This window comes from Strix uralensis, chromosome 5 (assembly GCF_047716275.1).
Source record: "Strix uralensis isolate ZFMK-TIS-50842 chromosome 5, bStrUra1, whole genome shotgun sequence".
Taxonomy (NCBI): Eukaryota; Metazoa; Chordata; class Aves; order Strigiformes; family Strigidae; genus Strix; species Strix uralensis.
In genome coordinates this window covers 14,837,261-14,853,478 of record NC_133976.1, presented here as the reverse complement: position 1 = coordinate 14,853,478, position 16,218 = coordinate 14,837,261, and the positions used below count along the sequence as shown (strand labels likewise).

At 41.2% G+C, this 16,218-nt stretch overlaps 1 protein-coding gene across 2 annotated transcripts in view; it reads right to left on the bottom strand.

Annotated features, from left to right (window-relative positions):
- LHFPL3 (LHFPL tetraspan subfamily member 3) overlaps nucleotides 1-16,218 on the bottom strand; it is a 263,972-nt gene that overhangs the window by 78,101 nt on the left and 169,653 nt on the right. For both annotated transcript variants that reach the window (XM_074869933.1, XM_074869932.1), the window contains exon 2: nucleotides 4,035-4,271. In XM_074869933.1, the coding sequence (XP_074726034.1) occupies nucleotides 4,035-4,271 (237 nt within the window). The remainder of the gene's footprint in view (nucleotides 1-4,034; nucleotides 4,272-16,218) is intronic.

The window sequence follows — 16,218 nt, the reverse complement described above, 5'->3', positions numbered from 1 at the left end:
TTTTAGAAATACTTTTCTTTCTTCAAAAGGAAGTTTTTTAAATGAAAAAGATACAGATTGTTGTGTAAAGTTTGCATGATTAGGAAACTGCATCAAATAACCTGAAGAAAGTCTGCTAAATTTGAGTTATATTTCCCAGACATGAAACCTGCATTGTAGTTTACTCTCACACCTAAGCAAATAAAAAATGAGTTAGCACTATTTTTATCATGTAGTGAAAAAAGGAACTTTCTTTTACAGCAAAAATATGGCTGTCTTCTGCCATGAATAATTTTAACACTCAAATTCCTTACTTACAAGCATTCATTAATCTATGTAGATATACAGAACCCTAGTCATGAAAAGCACAGAGCAGGTGGACAATTCAGCATGGTGAGTCTATGGAGAAGTACAGCTTTCTCTTTTTCTGTAATTTTCTCACCTTTTTACCATCCTGTTGCATTTCATATACTTTTAACTGTTTCCTTGTCACCAATGCTCAGAAACAACTGTGGTGCCAGGTACTCACACAGCCACTGCAGACTCTCATTAAGGAGCTTGTGAGAGCTGATCTGCAATGAAGCCTCTAGACAGAACTACTACCTGATTAAGAAAACAGCTGCCCAGCTGTCTGATCATTGCCTGATAATTTCTTGTTCTTGAAGGTTTTTCCACATAAATGAACACTACTGTGACACTTATACTTAATTTACTGTCTCTTCCCCTCTGCTGAGCTACCACATAATCATATCTACATGTGTGGGGCAAAGTCCCAGCAGCAGAGAAGAGCTGACAGGGCAAGCAGAGGTTCCTCTCAGGTACAGTGTTGGTTGCTCCCCAGGTGCATTCTCCCAAAAAGCCACGATGGGGCCATGACTGTCCCTTTAAGGGGACACCTTGCTTATCACAGCCTATGGGATGTCCAGGCTTGTGACCAGAAGACGTCACCACCACCAAGGGGAAGGAGTCCCTGGGCTCCCACCCGAAGGATAGCCCTGACCATCAGGCCACATCTTTTGCTCCTTGGAAGACAGCAGCAGCCCAGGGATTCCTCCTTGAGGATGCTCCTCATCCATACCTGCTAATCTAGAAGCAGGAGCCAGTGCAAGTCTGGAGGCAGACCTCTTATAGATGAGGATGAGGGGTGCTTCATATTCATGGCTGCTTGTTATGAGGGCTTTGACTTCACATTGTCAGAGTAGCTAGGGAGGCTGAGGATGGGAAAGCTTATATCCTTAGTCTCTTCTTGTCTATACGGGAGGCATGCTAGTGGTACTTGCATATTTCAGTATTTTAGCATCCTGACTATTTCCAGGAGACTCATGGATACTTTACATGTGTACTAATGCTGGTTAGTATTTCTCCAGTATCTCTTAACCCAGATGAGGCCATGGGGAGATGTTGTTTATGGTGTGTCAAAGCCCTCATGCATGTGCAGTGTGCCAGGGGTACAGAAGGGAGGTTGTTTGGTGCCAACTCAAGGACAAGTATTGGCCCTAATCTTCTACCAGCTTCTTCATCATTATGGTGTAAGTAATTAACACCCTCTCTAACCACAGACCACTGCCCCAGTTCAGTCACCTGAGCATGCAGCCAGGGACTGCCAGGATTACAAAACCTGCTTCACAATCCTGGCCATATGAAGCCAAAATCTTCCTCCTAAACACTGTGGGCAGCATCCTCAGTCAAATGACTGCTAGTTGCAAAAATGCATGAGTATTACCTACACATCTCAGTGCCTGCTTTAGAGTGCAGCCTTTTGGGCAGAAACCCCTCCCTGGTCTGCAGGGACCATGCCCCAAAGCCCTGCTCCATCAGCACAGCATGGGGGACAGCAAGCTGCAGTCCATCTTGTACAGAGATCAGAGACCATTGGGGGGAATTAAGTGCTGGTGCCTTGTTGTCTCAGTAGGATATTTGCTCACTAGGATGCAGGCAGGCTTTCCTGGCATCCAAAAGGCTAGAAGAAGGACCAATTTCTGGCCAGTGGAGAGCTGGTACTCTGCTGGCACTGGTACCTGCCATGTCCCCAACACTGACAGGGGTGGTGGAGTCCACCCATGCTCCCACTGTGTTCTCCTGGGACTCTACTATGGCTGCAGCTGTGCCCAGTGGCAACACATGCAGGTGGGGAAATGCAGGAAGGCTTGCCCTGTTTAGCAGAAGCTTTTTGTGAAGAGTGGGGAGAAGATGTCCTTTTTAGAAGACAGGTTGCCTCTTTTTCATTTGAAAGATAGTTTAAAAAGTGGTGAACATTAGGCTTGACTGTGAAGGACAAAGTGGGTTGGATACCTTTTTGTGGACTTCTGGTTTGCTTTGAAGCTGGTGGTATGGTACATTTCTGTGCTTAATCCAAGGAAAATGAGCTGCTGAATGATTTTGTCCGACATGCTGAGGACCAAATGTTCTGGCAGGAGCTTCTGCCAGCGACGTGAGAGGTGATGAGTCTCCAGAAGCTGGTTTTTGCTCATAAGGTGCCAAAACAGATGAGGTTCTTTGATACAAATAGTTGTTTGGTTCATGAGCTCTGTATGGTATAGACAAATCAGACATAGTGCTGATGCCAAAAGCACTTGTGGCATAGCTGTGAATGCCCTTCTGAGAAGTATTTTAATTTTCAAATCAGATGAATATTATCCTTACAGAAAAGGGCCGCAGAGACAGTCCTTGAAACTGATGCCCTCATTTTACCTGCAGAACAGATGTACACGTGCTATTGCAAGCAACATACACTTTCCTTAACCCACCACATTAGTAGGATCTAACCATGTCTGGAATTGTACGTGAAGTTCAATCTTCAAGTCCATTTATCTTTGGGCTCAGTGTGCTGACTGTCTGCAATTCAGCAAGCTGGGGCCAGTGTGCTGGTGCTTTCAGATATACAGATAATGGTCCTTCTGGAGCAGGACTGAGGCCAGCTATTTTTGTACAACACAGGCTGCCAAACAGCTTTTGATTTCCAATTCAGTGGTGAAGGGCTCCTAATATCTTTGCTATTATTAGAAGCAACCTACAAAACTATAAAGGTGGTAGATGAGCTGAATGCAGAATCCTGCACTAGGGGACACTCGGTGAAACTAGTAGGGGATCGATTTGAAACAGATAAAAGAAAGTACTTCTTTAGTAGTCAGTAGTGAGCTTCAGGAACTTGCTGCCACTCGGTGCTGTAGAAGCAGACTATCATCAGGTTCAGAAGGGATTAGACAGATCCAGGGACAACAGGCCCATTAAAAAGACAAGGCAGGGACATGCCCTCTGTGGTATCTATCACATCAGCTACATAGCGTGGATGCTGGGGGAGCACAAGGGGAAGGGGCTGCAGAAATCAGCCAGGCTTGCACACACTCACTGAACAGCATCTCTCCTCTCACAACTGCGTGACAAACTACTGGCCTGAGCCAGTTTCATGTTCTTAATCTAGAAATATGTTTTATCCCCAACCCACTGCATGAATATTCAGTTATTACAGCCTCCTAGATACCTGTGAGCTGCCTAATGAGCTCAAAGCAACACAATCAAACAAGAACTAGATTATTCTTCATTCCTGGCTCTGATCCTCAGTCCACTGGTGCCTCGCTGTATAGGCGGGCTCATTATATAGCTCATTGCCAACCTCCCAAGTCAATACTTCCCCCTTACCGTGTACTGTGCTAACACATATGCCATATTACAGCCATTCACATTACAGTGCAAAATCCTAAAGGAACCAAATGTACAATTCTTGCATGAGATACAGAAAAAGATGGAGATAGTGAAATTAAATGCTAATGAAATAATGTACAAGTGGGTAACACAAAAACATCCCAACCACAGCTCTAAAAACTGTTAAGGGTAAATCATGCATAGTGCAGTAATTATGGCAATTTCGAGCTTTCTTAGATTTTGGAGGCTGAAAAACAAAACTTCCTCTGCCCCTTGCATTTCTTCTTTCCCAGCAACTTAGGAAGCAAGCCAGCATGCCAACTTTTAAGAATAAGATAAAATTAAACTGATCATTGGTTTTAAGCAGTTGCCCTCAAGGCCACCCAATAATAGTGTTTCTAAAGCAGTCCTACCTTTGTTTTCCAACTTGAGCTCCTCTGCTAGCAAGCTGTCTTGTCTGTTGCCAAGCACAAATGCCAGAAATGAGAGGATCAGGGCATCCAAGATTCCAATAATCGCCAGGATATATGCCCAGCGGACTGAACAAGCCCCCAGCGTGTACTTGTCTGTCTTTTCACCACACATCCGTTTTACCTCATCTGAGTCCCAGCCATCAGGAAAAATCATACAACCCAGGACGAGACAGGCAGCTTGGAGAAAAAAGAAAAGGAGAACAATGGGATAATGAGACCAAACTTTTGTTTTGATGAGAACCTACAGTTATCATTAAAGAAACACACTTTTTCATCCTGAGCTTCAAAGCTAGATTACTTAAAAACAAGTCACAGAATTTTATGCTGTGATTAAGTATTTAATATAAAAACCTAGGATACAACATCACTTGTGCACCTTGCTTAAAAAAAAAAAGTTACATCCTGAATTTCTGGCAAGTTTTTGTATCAGTACAATCACATTTTCCTGGTGAGACTGATTTCTTCTTTGTAGTAGGAAAGGCTCACGCAAAACAAAAGGGGAGAATTATTAATAACCTGGATATTCAAAGGAAACACTGGATTACTATCAAATGGTGCAGGCAAACAAACCAGAGAAAAACAGAGGAAACAACTACCTATCATTTTTGGTAATCTAAGTGCTTGTAACATACGTAGGTAATAGCAAGAGGTTGGGTTTTTTTTTGTCAGTTGGCAGTACCCCTTTAACCGAAATATGCTTTATGCCTAAGGTTTATGCTCCTCAAAAACACAAGTAATGACATTGTTCTGCACGGAAAAATAAGCCGTCAACATTGCTGTCACCTTCTGATCTGGTTTACTTGAGGAGTCACCACATGACATCTCAAACATGAAAAAGCACTGATCCTTTTAACACTAAGAGAAATGAAAAGCCTCTACCTGCATGGAAAGCCTCTGGGTAGGAGCAGCTGTACCGTGACAGGGACAGCAGCAAAGGATGGGTGTTCAGGTGCTCATCCATCAGCCTGTGTGGCTGCTAAAAGGCTGAACTTAATTTTTAAGTAGTAGAAATTTGCTTTAAGCCTTGGTTCCCAGAGAAACTGCCCTGTTGTGGGACAGCAGGTAGTGTCATGGGCCAACGTGGCTCTTGTGATGCAGGCAAAATGGTGTGACGTTTGTCTTTTCAAAAGTAATGTGCTCCATCACCTGAAGCAGAATCAGTCTTGCCCACTGGCCAGCAGTTGCTGTGACATTCCCTGCCTGGATGGTGCCAGGGTGAGGGCTGAGCACACACAGCTACCTGTATCCGGCCACCCACACCTTGGGTGGGACACGTGAGCTCTGGTGCAAGGAGACCTCAAAGTGTGGCCCCTGCTGGGTTCTGGAGCATGGTCACAGCCCTTGCCCCAGCATCTTACCAGCCCAGGTTTGGCCACAGCCCTGGGCTGGCACAGGACTTGTTCTTCAGACCACATGTCCTGTGGCCACTGGGGAGCAGCCTCCTTGGAGGTTGTTTGTCCCTCTTCCTACTGGAGTGTGTGCCTTGCAGTGGAGGGTACCACGACAGGGATGCAGCACCAGGCTTCTGCCCCTGAGAGGATACGATGTGTCCTGAGGAGGTGATACTTCATTACAGAAACACATTCAAAAAAGCAAAACCATACACTGAATCTTCACTAACATGCTCTCTCCCCATTGAGTCACTAGCTGAGAAAATCTATGCGCTGAGAAAACACGCCAATATGCCAGTTTCATAGGACTGGACCCAATGTACTTCTGCATAGGACCTGGCTTCCCACTGCCTGAAGGAACTGGCACTGGGCACAGCTGAAGGAACGCAGCAAAGGCATGTCTTGTACCTTGACAGTTGTTTTTGGACAATGTCTTTTCCCGGGAAACCCTGCATGGGTCGGCCCTGCTGTGAGTGGGGTGATGGACCAGGTGGTCTCCAGAGGTGTCATCCAACCTGAACTTTAGGCAAGGAGTAGTGCACAGCTACACTTAACTGCAGCCCTTGGTCATGCTGATGGACTCGTTGGCTTCACTGAAGCAAACAACGTGAGTGTAGCACTAGCCAGCGCAATGGCATAGGGGCATCTTCAGTACGGGAGGATAGGATATAAAAATTAAGTAGAATAAGAAAAATCTAAAAGTAAAGATTATGTTGAATGGGTTCATTCCTCAGTTTTTATTGCATTTAGGAGAATCAGAAAATCCATATGCTTTCAGTAATTGTCTGTACTGTCTTTTCTAACTTGGAAACAAGCATATTTCCAGCATTAGCCCTTCTTTCTTAGTATGGCTGATGAGATCCAATGGATCCTAAGCCATCTTTTATAAGTCTTAATATTGTATTGGTGCACTGTGCTCTAAATTGCAAGCATATGTGCTAATTGAAAAGAACACATTGTGTGCCTTTCACTCTTTTAAATGGTTATTCAGTCAGACCTCTATTTGGAAACTACAGTTTATACATGGACTAGCTTGTGCAACCAACAGTTGCCATTGCTGTGGGAATTGCAACAAGTTCTTGTGTTTTCTGGACAAGCATAAGCGCTGTCATTTTACATACCTCTAATGCCCTCAAAACAAACCCACACCTGCAATGAATCAATGTGATGAAATACTGGAGGAGAGATGTGAAAACAGAGCTCAGGAATGGTAGTTTCCTTTTGACAGCTACACAATTGCTGTAGACAATGCCTTGAAAGCACATCTGCAGAAAGCATCTGATGTAGAATAAAAGCTGCACCTAAGGCATTTGACAAATTCTTCCTGAGCAGTTCATTTGTGTGAAAATATAACAGCTTACAATACTTTCAAGGACAATTAGGCTTAGAAACAAAGACAATTAGATAAGGACTGATTTACTCGAACATGCAGGTTGGACAAATTGTAAGTTGCCTATTGCCTGCCTTAACTCATTTACACAATTTCATAAGATCTTCCAAAGATTTTAGAGAGAAACTGTACAGTAATTTGCTTTCTTGAGCTGGTTACACACATTTCCAGAAAGTTTATTTCTCGCAGTCAACACATAAGCATTGTCCTCACACTTGCAAGGGAGTCCACTGAAATGATGCAGCAAATCTGCATACTTCTGGTGTTTGTGAAAATGTCCATATTTACCCAGGTAATTGTTGACAAAAGTTTGATTTACTATATAACAGCAACTACCAAAGCCAGTTTACTTTTATTAATTGTCCTTAAAATGAGAGGAAGCTTAATGGTCAGTTAATGATCAATAGATGTGGGATTTTTCTGCTAATTGTGCAAGAATAATTAGCAAATACTGACATCTCTGTGGTTTTTCATTACGTAGCACATCAGACATATGTTCTTAGTACTTCCTAAAAATAATAACTTTATTCTCTTACACCTAGGTAATTAAAAATACGGGCCCTTATCTCAGGAACTCAGTGTACAGCTTCCCAGCTGTGTTCCTCAGATTTCCAATTCATCTTTTCTGAATTCTGTTCCTGCATGCCTTGATATACTTGCTTAACTTTCTGAGTCATTCTGTTGATTGCAGTTGGACTTCTCATGGTAGTAAGACACATGGGTAAATTGTGGCTGGACTAGATCCCTTTGCATAAAGGCAAGTATCAAAGAGGGGATATTACTATTTTTTCTTTTCCCTATACAGTTTAGATGCTTTCTGCTAGATGACTACTTGGTCAACATCTTCAGATGCAGGAATCATACCTTACCTATAGAGGTTAACATAAGTGAGATTATTCAAGCTCGAGTCTTCACTTGATGAGGGAATATTTTGCACGGAATGACTTTAAAAATACAGACTTCCTCAATAATATGAAACAGGTAATGAATAATTTATCAGCTACAAGTCCAAAAAGACAGGTATAAAATCCACCTACAGATGTACTTTGTATTGCTAGAAATTTTTACATTTTAATCCTTCTGAAGAGGATTAGAAGATTTTTCTCTAGGAGGAAATTACTCTCAGTTTTATACAAATTTGAAAAATGGAAACCATTTTATGCAATTTCAGTGAAACTGCTATGAGATTATTTTATAACACAGACATGGGTCCCATATCTTTGTCTAAACTTTCGCCGTCTCTAATGGCAATGTGATTGAAATGGAAATGTGACAAAGGCTACTACTATTTTACTACTATACAATTCTAATAAATTCAGGAACTTTGGGATTTGGAAAGCTTGCCTATTGAATGAAAAGACTTCAATCATCAGTTCCTACAGACTTTTTGATTCAAGTAAGGAAAAAGTTAAATATATATTAGTTAAAGGTAGTCTTCTTGTGTGTAAGATCAACACATTGGATTAGCACCATCTTCCTGAGCCTGCAAACAGCCCAGCCTCAGACCTCTGTAGCTAATCAAGAACTTCATGAGAAACAGCAGTGGGAAATTGATAAACAACTGATTAGTGTCACTGACTCCATTCAAAACTATTTGGGCAGCTGTAAAACTTGCAAGAATCATATCCACATTGTTGTCTCTTTGAGAAAGCTCCTGGTAGGAATAGTGCCTTTGCAATGACAGCCCTGGGCTTCCTCCAGTCCTTCCTCTAATTTTCTTACAAGACATGAGGTAACAAATTGTTTCTCCTACATATTGGAGTCTGGTGAAGCTCTTTTAACTTTTAAAAAATAATTAATAAATAGTAGTTAAACATGCCTGACATATATTTACTTCTCTTCTTAAAAGCTTTTTTCTCATATGAACAGCTAACAGAAATTGTCACATGGTTTTCCTTTAGGGCTCTGAGTGACAAGACAAATTATTCATACTGAGAGGGAATCCAGGATTTTACCTCCTGGGATGAAAGGATGCAGATATGACACTTTCAGAGATTGGAAACAGACACTGAATTGTTGCTGGCACCGACCGACTTGTGACTCTGACCAAGCCCGTGCTCTGTGCATGAGCTCAAATGGTAATTAGCAAGCAAGTAGTTCATGATCCTAAGGTTGTGCCAAATATGGTGACAGATTAATATTATATCATTGCATGGAATGAGGTGCTATTTATAAAAAGGCTGACTGTTATACAGGAAACCAGTGCTGAGAAATTCCCACTGGCAGGACTCTTCTTTCTCCTTCATTCTTCTTCTGACAACATACCCAATTTGCTTGCATGTAGAGTATGATGATGGCAAGTTTCCTGATAAAAGAGTCATAATAATGGAATGGGAATTACACTGACCAGCTACTCTCTTTCCATACCCACACATGCAAGAGCCTCCAAGCCTCCATGGTTCCAAAAACTGAGAGGTTCTTTGTTTTCAGATTTTTTTTCTAAATGGTATTTACAAAAACAGTGACTCATTAAACTCCAATAAATTGAATAGAGTTTTTGCCAGCCATGTTGGTGGAGGGAACTGCTAGGACAGAGCTAAATGAAAGGTGAGGACTCTGGCAGGGGACATTCATTAGGACTACAGTCTTTCAGGAGCTTGTACCTGGGAAAGAAAGAAAGTGCGAGGGGAGGTGGCTGAAGACAGAGGGTCAAATGCAATCCTGAGTGAACGCAGAAGATGCACATCCATGGAGCTGAGATTGATTTGAGTGATATGGACTGTACTAATGAGTGGGATTATAATTCTCTGTGTTTACATTTATGTTCTGGCTTGGAGCAAATGTGCAATTTTGAAGCAAATGCGCAATTTTGAAGCAAATACTCTGATTCTCTCCATTTACCGATCCCATTCACAGAAACAGTTCTGGTGCATCTAACACAGATTATTTTTGGAGAAGCTGAGAAGTTTCTTTCCAAAAGTTCTTCAAAGCTGGATGAGGACCTTAAAATTCTGACTCAATGTGTGGGCTTCATCACCACAAATCCTGTGCCTAGGAGAAGGCTCTTGAACTATGCAGAGCTTCCTCAACACCTGAAATGGTTCCTGTGCAATACAAAGAGGCAAATGCCATATACGATTTCTTATTTGCTGCTTTGTTTGAAGACTGCCAGATCCAGTCTTCAGCTTTGGAGACATTCTTCAGAAAGATGACAACTGGAGATGACACAGCCTATTAATGTGTGCCATAAGCAGACCAAAAGTTCCTCTGGCAGCAGGATATCTTGGTGGTGCTCATATAGGATTGCTAACCACATAACTGCTGTTGGGTAGAGACAGCCAGTGAGACAAGAGGCATGAAATTCAAGATTCAAGGGCAGTGTTCTTGGAGAGCTGGAATGATAAAATCATATCTGGACTTCTGTGCCCTGGGCTCCCATGTGGGACAAGGGAGGTGCCCTGTGGACTTATTCCAGGACACTGATGTGCCACTTTCATTTAAGCGACATGGACAAAAACAGACCTTCCTAGAGAGGCCCAAAGATGCTCCCCCCACCTAAGTGAAGGAGAAAAGATTTGTGGGTTGATCTTCCTTCAGAAAGTTTCACATAACATGTATAATGGGGGCATTTGGTCCAGGAGACAAGACTAGTTCTCATTTGAAGTAAAACCCTAGAACCCCATATGATGAGGATGTGAGAGGCTTCAGCAGTAACTGCTTTAATCTACTTATTCTCTTATTTTGCATCATCCTACTTGGTAATGTAGACAAGCCTGAATGTCTCCACAGGATTAAGAACATTTATAGACAGTGCTAAGGGGAGAAAAAGGAAGAGAACTCCCACTGCATGCCTGTAATAATACAAAAGACCTGACACAATTCTGGTCACTTGACTTATTAGGGCACTGACTTTCTGATGTCAAATCTAGTAAGAATACATATACACGCATATCAAGAGATATGTGTATTTCCCATGCTGATTTTAAGAAAAGGAAAAAAGAAGACTAAATATTTAGTGACTGGACAGCAAAGAGAAAGAAAATAATATTGTGGAAAGTGTTAGTGAGGTAGGTGCTACAGTAAGGGAGGGAAGACTTGCCATAATCTGGCTGAGTTGATAGATAACTGAGATATTTTGATGTCTGCTAGTTATGCTTAGAGAGCAAAATGGAAGAATTTGATCAGCTGTTGCAAGATGTAAAGCTGGATAACAGAAATATGGTTGATTACCAGCCATTCCCAAAGACAAGCAAGGACTAAAGAGCAGATGGAAGCAACTGGGAAAAGTTAAGTAATGTTATATGTGAGGAATGTGTTAAGATGTAAATATGTATAAAAGAAAGGCAAAGATAGTGCAATCTACTTCAGTTAACATCACTTGGGGGAAGAACTGTAAGAGAAATTTTACTGAACTAAGGAGGCCCTGTTTTGGACCTCAAGTGTTGGATTCATGTATGGATAGAAATTTCTTTGGTATGATAGAGACAGAAACTCTGTGAGGAGTTGTATCATCACAGGAGCGTTTAGCTTCTGAGTTTTAATCATTAGCCACAATAATTAAACTTTGAGATTAATGCAGTTCTATGAATAATTTAGTTAGCACAACAACTATCTTAGCCTGAGCATAAAGATAATGTAAGAGTATCAAAGATTTTTATGAGTGTGCGGCAGGTGACTCAGAAGGTGCATAGCAATGACTACTTGTGAAAGATCACAACTTCTGGTGTTCCAGCCACACTTATACACAATAGGTATTTATAGTGCCTTGTCCAGAAAAAATATGGAATCTGGGGCCTATTAATGGATGCAGGCCTTTGTTCACCATGTGGGCAAAACATGCCTAGAAATGTCATGACAATGAATTGCTGACAGCTATAGCAGAGGTAGATGACTAACTGATGAAAAATGGGTAAACTGAAATTTTATGCAATAAGAGATAAAAATACTTCTTTACAAAGAAGCAGGTATGGGAGGTGATATAGCTAGAAGCTCACAGGAAGGTACATGTCAAAAGTTACTTTTATGCTGTATCACCTTCTGTGGTGTCCACTGGCCCTGGGATTTAACATTTTTTTTCCTCCGATTTTTCTGTTTAAAGTGTCTAAAATAACATGAAAACCGTGTCACAGTCCACCAGAGTTTTTCTAATGTGTCTTTATATCACAGAATGTGTGTTACAAGCTCTGTGTGTCAGCTGAAGTGCCATGCCCAGGCATCACAGGAATGACAAAGATGCTTGCAAATGCATGTGCTCAGGAGGCCATGACCTGGAAGTCAGGTGATTTGATGATGTAGGGATATCCAACAGCCACTTTTCTCACATGCCAGAGTTCCCTGAAAAAGAACTGTATAAGTAATGAAGGAACTACTTGTTTATATTGCATCTTTGTTTGTTGTCAGATCACAGCCGTCTAATAAAATTTTGGCTTGGCTTTGCTTGGTAACAAAACTTACTATTGAAAGGGTTTATTTTGAACGCTGTCACAGAGGAGTATTACAGCTTTCTAATTTAATGCTAACTTCTCTTTGCAGAACCTGGTCTTTAGCCAAACCATAGCATACTGAAATGTACCAGATTTAATTAATGAATAAACTCAATATAAATACAGTGTAGGCTAGAGCAGACAGACTAGAGAATAGGTGCTATTATGAATGGCATAGGCTAGACATTGCTTGAGATTTATACAGCTGACATTTCATCACAAGTTACTGATTCAAGAAGCAAAGATATTTTAAACATGGTTTTGGTAAAGAGAGGAAGAGCTGAAAATAATCTTACCTTCAGTGACCATGAGTCAATTCAGTTTAAATAAAATGAGAATATGAATAAAAATGATCCCCAAACTGGGTTTAAAAAATGTATATTTCAGAGGGACAGCTCATTGCCCTCTACAACTACCTGAAAGAGGTTGCAGAGAGCTGGGGATGAGCCTCTTTAACCAAGTAATGAGTGATAAGACAAGAGGGAATGGCCTCAAATTGCGCCAGGGAAGGTTTTGACTGGATATTAGGAAGTATTTCTTTACAGAACGGGTTGTTAGGCGTTGGAATGGGCTGCCCAGGGAGGTGGTGGAGTCCCCATCCCTGGAGGTGTTTAAGAGTCGGGTCGACATAGCACTGAGGGATATGGTGTAGTTGGAAACTGCCAACGCTAGGTTAAAGGTTGGACTAGATGATCTTCAAGGTCCTTTCCAACCTAGATGATTCTGTGATTCTGTGTGATAAGCTAAAGAAACTAGCTAAAAAGTTAACTAGGCTGAAGAAGTCCATACTTAATTGTGGGGAATGTCTTGAATTTCTTTCAAAGATGTAAATTTTCTGAAGTATCTTAACAAGATGAATAAAATTCCAGGGGTACTTTCAGTTCTCTCTGAATGAGTAGAAAACTGTTTCCTCCTACCCTCATTACCTATTCCCCAAAAAGCCCTGGAAAAAGGAAAGACGGTGTGAGCAGAGACCTTAGAAATGACAGGAAAAGAGACCAGTTAGCAAAGAAAGACACATTTTGGAGGTTAGATAATGCATGTCTAAAAGACAGCTTACCAAAAGTCAAGCTATGTTAAATCTTTCAAGAGAAATTGAAACAAAAAGTCAAATAATCTTCAATTAGATTAACAAAGAAATAGGAAGAAAAGCAGATATGGAATGAGGCTGGGGCTAGGACCTAATTCTTCACCTCATTTTTCAATGAGGAGGGTGAAAGAGAAAAGGAGGACAATGCCCTGACAGCTGTGCATAAGCATTCAGAAATGGGAACTCCTGCCTCCAAGCCCGTGGCAAACCTAAGATATATTATATCTTATTATATATTCATACTATGCTCAAGCTGGAAGAATGGACCCTCCAACCCCAAATACTGAAATAACCAACACATTGAACTTCAAAGCTGGTAGGAAGGTTTTTTAAACAAATTTATTGTTGAGATAGTGGAGAACAGCATATATGTTACCTAATTTTTGGAAAAAAGCAAAACAAAATGAGAATTGAAAAGTAATTGGAGCAAACACTCACCCATCAGTGTCACCTCAGTTCTTTGAATAATTATTGAAGGAAAGGATAATTAAAGACATGGAAAGAAATACAAAGTGGGGCAATGTTAGCATGGTTCTATCTGATTGCTAGGAAGCAGTGACTTTATAAAAGAAAGCTAAGTAACATGCTCTTTGGAAAGCATTTGATACTGTGTCATATAGAAACATTTATTAACCTGGAGAATACAGAGATTAGCATGAAAATTTAAGGTGCTTATTGTACTTGTTCATGGGGAGCCGACACTTTTTGCTTGAAGGGAAGGTCTTGAGCTGTTGTGAGGATACACTGGGCATCTCAAAGATCAGCCTGGGTGTCAATCATTTAGTGTTTTCATTAGGAGCTTTGACAAGAGTAGAGGTTTGGTAGTAAAATCCACTGATGGGAGGCACTATCAATGCAGAAGACTATTGGGACAAATGGTAAGGAAAACAGGAGTATGTTGATCAGCCCTTGGAGGACCATGAGTCACCAGTAAAATGCACCCATGAGAAAGGTAAACATGAGCACTGGCAGCACTGGGGAAAGTTTTTTCAGCATAATATGAGCACTAGAGCCATGAGGTGCTAGTGGTTTCTAATCTTTAGAAGAGTGATGTTTGGAACAACAAGGTAATCAGAGCAAGATTATTTTAAGATGTAATGATATGGTACTTTAGGAATGGTATTGCATGATGCTGTAACTGCCCATGATAAGGGGACTAGATCTGATGATTTAGTAGGTCTTTTCCAGGCCTATTTCCTTATGACAAGGCTGAGAGATAAACATCTTTGACAATAATAAAGAAGGATATCTAAGGGGAATAGCAGTCAAAGAATTAGGAGCTAGATGGAACTACAGAATGCTAAGATCAAAAATAGTGTTGTGTTTATCAAACTGAGAAGAAAACCGAGTAGAGCAAATGGGGGTAAGAGGCAAAGAAGGAGCTCACTATTGGGCTCCTCTTACTGTAGTCTTTATAGAAATTTGCCCTGTCCCTTCTTTATTAAAGGTTTGAAAATGTGATGACAAAGAAAGACGAGAGGCATAAAGTGATCTTCTTTTTTTGCCAGTCCTCATCCAAGCTGTCCTGACTTCCCTGTCAAACATCAAGCAACTACAACAGCCTGGTTTTGTACTTGGGAAATGCATGCCTCCAGCTTTCCGAAGCTACTGCAATTGTAAGCAAATTGCATGCTGCTGAGTGGGGGAAGTCTGGGAGTGCACCAGACACCATTTTCGGAATAAACATGGCAAAGTTCTGAAGGCTTCTGAGGTGGAAGCAAGATGCAGAAGCAAGAGATATTCATACAAAAAGATAATTTCTACAACTAAGTCTATAGTAGAGTCCATAATAAATACCACTGTTTAGTCTTTTGCTCCTGAAAACTAGTAACTTTGCAGCCAGTAATACTCACTGGCAAAAAAGGAGGCAAAAACCTCTAAAAAACCATGTAGCCTAGAAAACAGATCCATATGCCTTATGGTGCTGATGCACTGAAGAATTTTATGATAACTCTGTATAAGGACAAGAGAATGGGTCCCAGAGAGTGGGAAGAGCTATTTAACTGGAAGGGCAGTCTTGGCACCTGAACAAATGGATATAAACCGTCCAGGAATACATTTAGGCTGTAACGTAGAGGCAGTTTTGAATTGTCAGGGAAGAGGTTCTGGCACAAACTCAGTAGCTGTAGCCAAGCCAAAAAGTTTTAAGTTGTCCAAGTTGATGCTGTTAAATAGTTATTAAAGATGGAGTTTGATCAGTGTATTAAACAATTATTAGGATGTGTTTCTCTGTGAGGCTAAATTCAGCTACTTTAGGCCTTTAAGATAACTGTAAGAATTTAAAGGTCTATACCATGTATCTTCAGACATCAGAAACCTGGGATCATCACTTTTCTCAGCATATGAGCTTTGCAGTAGCTGTAGAGCTGGACGCAAGGACAACGCAAACAGCACCCGTTTAAGCCTTAGGGCAAGAGCAGCACTGAAGGCAAACTCCAGGCTTGAGCACTATGGCCATTTTGCTGAAAAGCTTCAGATTTGTTTTCCTTTGACCATAAATTTAGCAAAACTCTCTACCTGGATAAACTGTGCCCTGTATTGTAGTCAGCAAAGCCTCTTGCTGACTGTTTTTCCTCCTACAGTTACAGTCTGTAAAACCAGCTCAGCTTACACTGCATAACCATTGAGTTCACAACCAGCAAGGCTTCCCTACACTGTTACCGAACTCCATGCATACTACTGCAGCCCTCAACTGCAGGGGTTTGTCTGCGTCTCACCTGGTTTGTGCCATGGAGCACACAAACAGCAATAGCATATTAGTAATGCATTAAAGAATCAGTCCTCACGGCCTACTGCTTCAAAGAAATAGGTGGTATGACGTCCTGGTCAT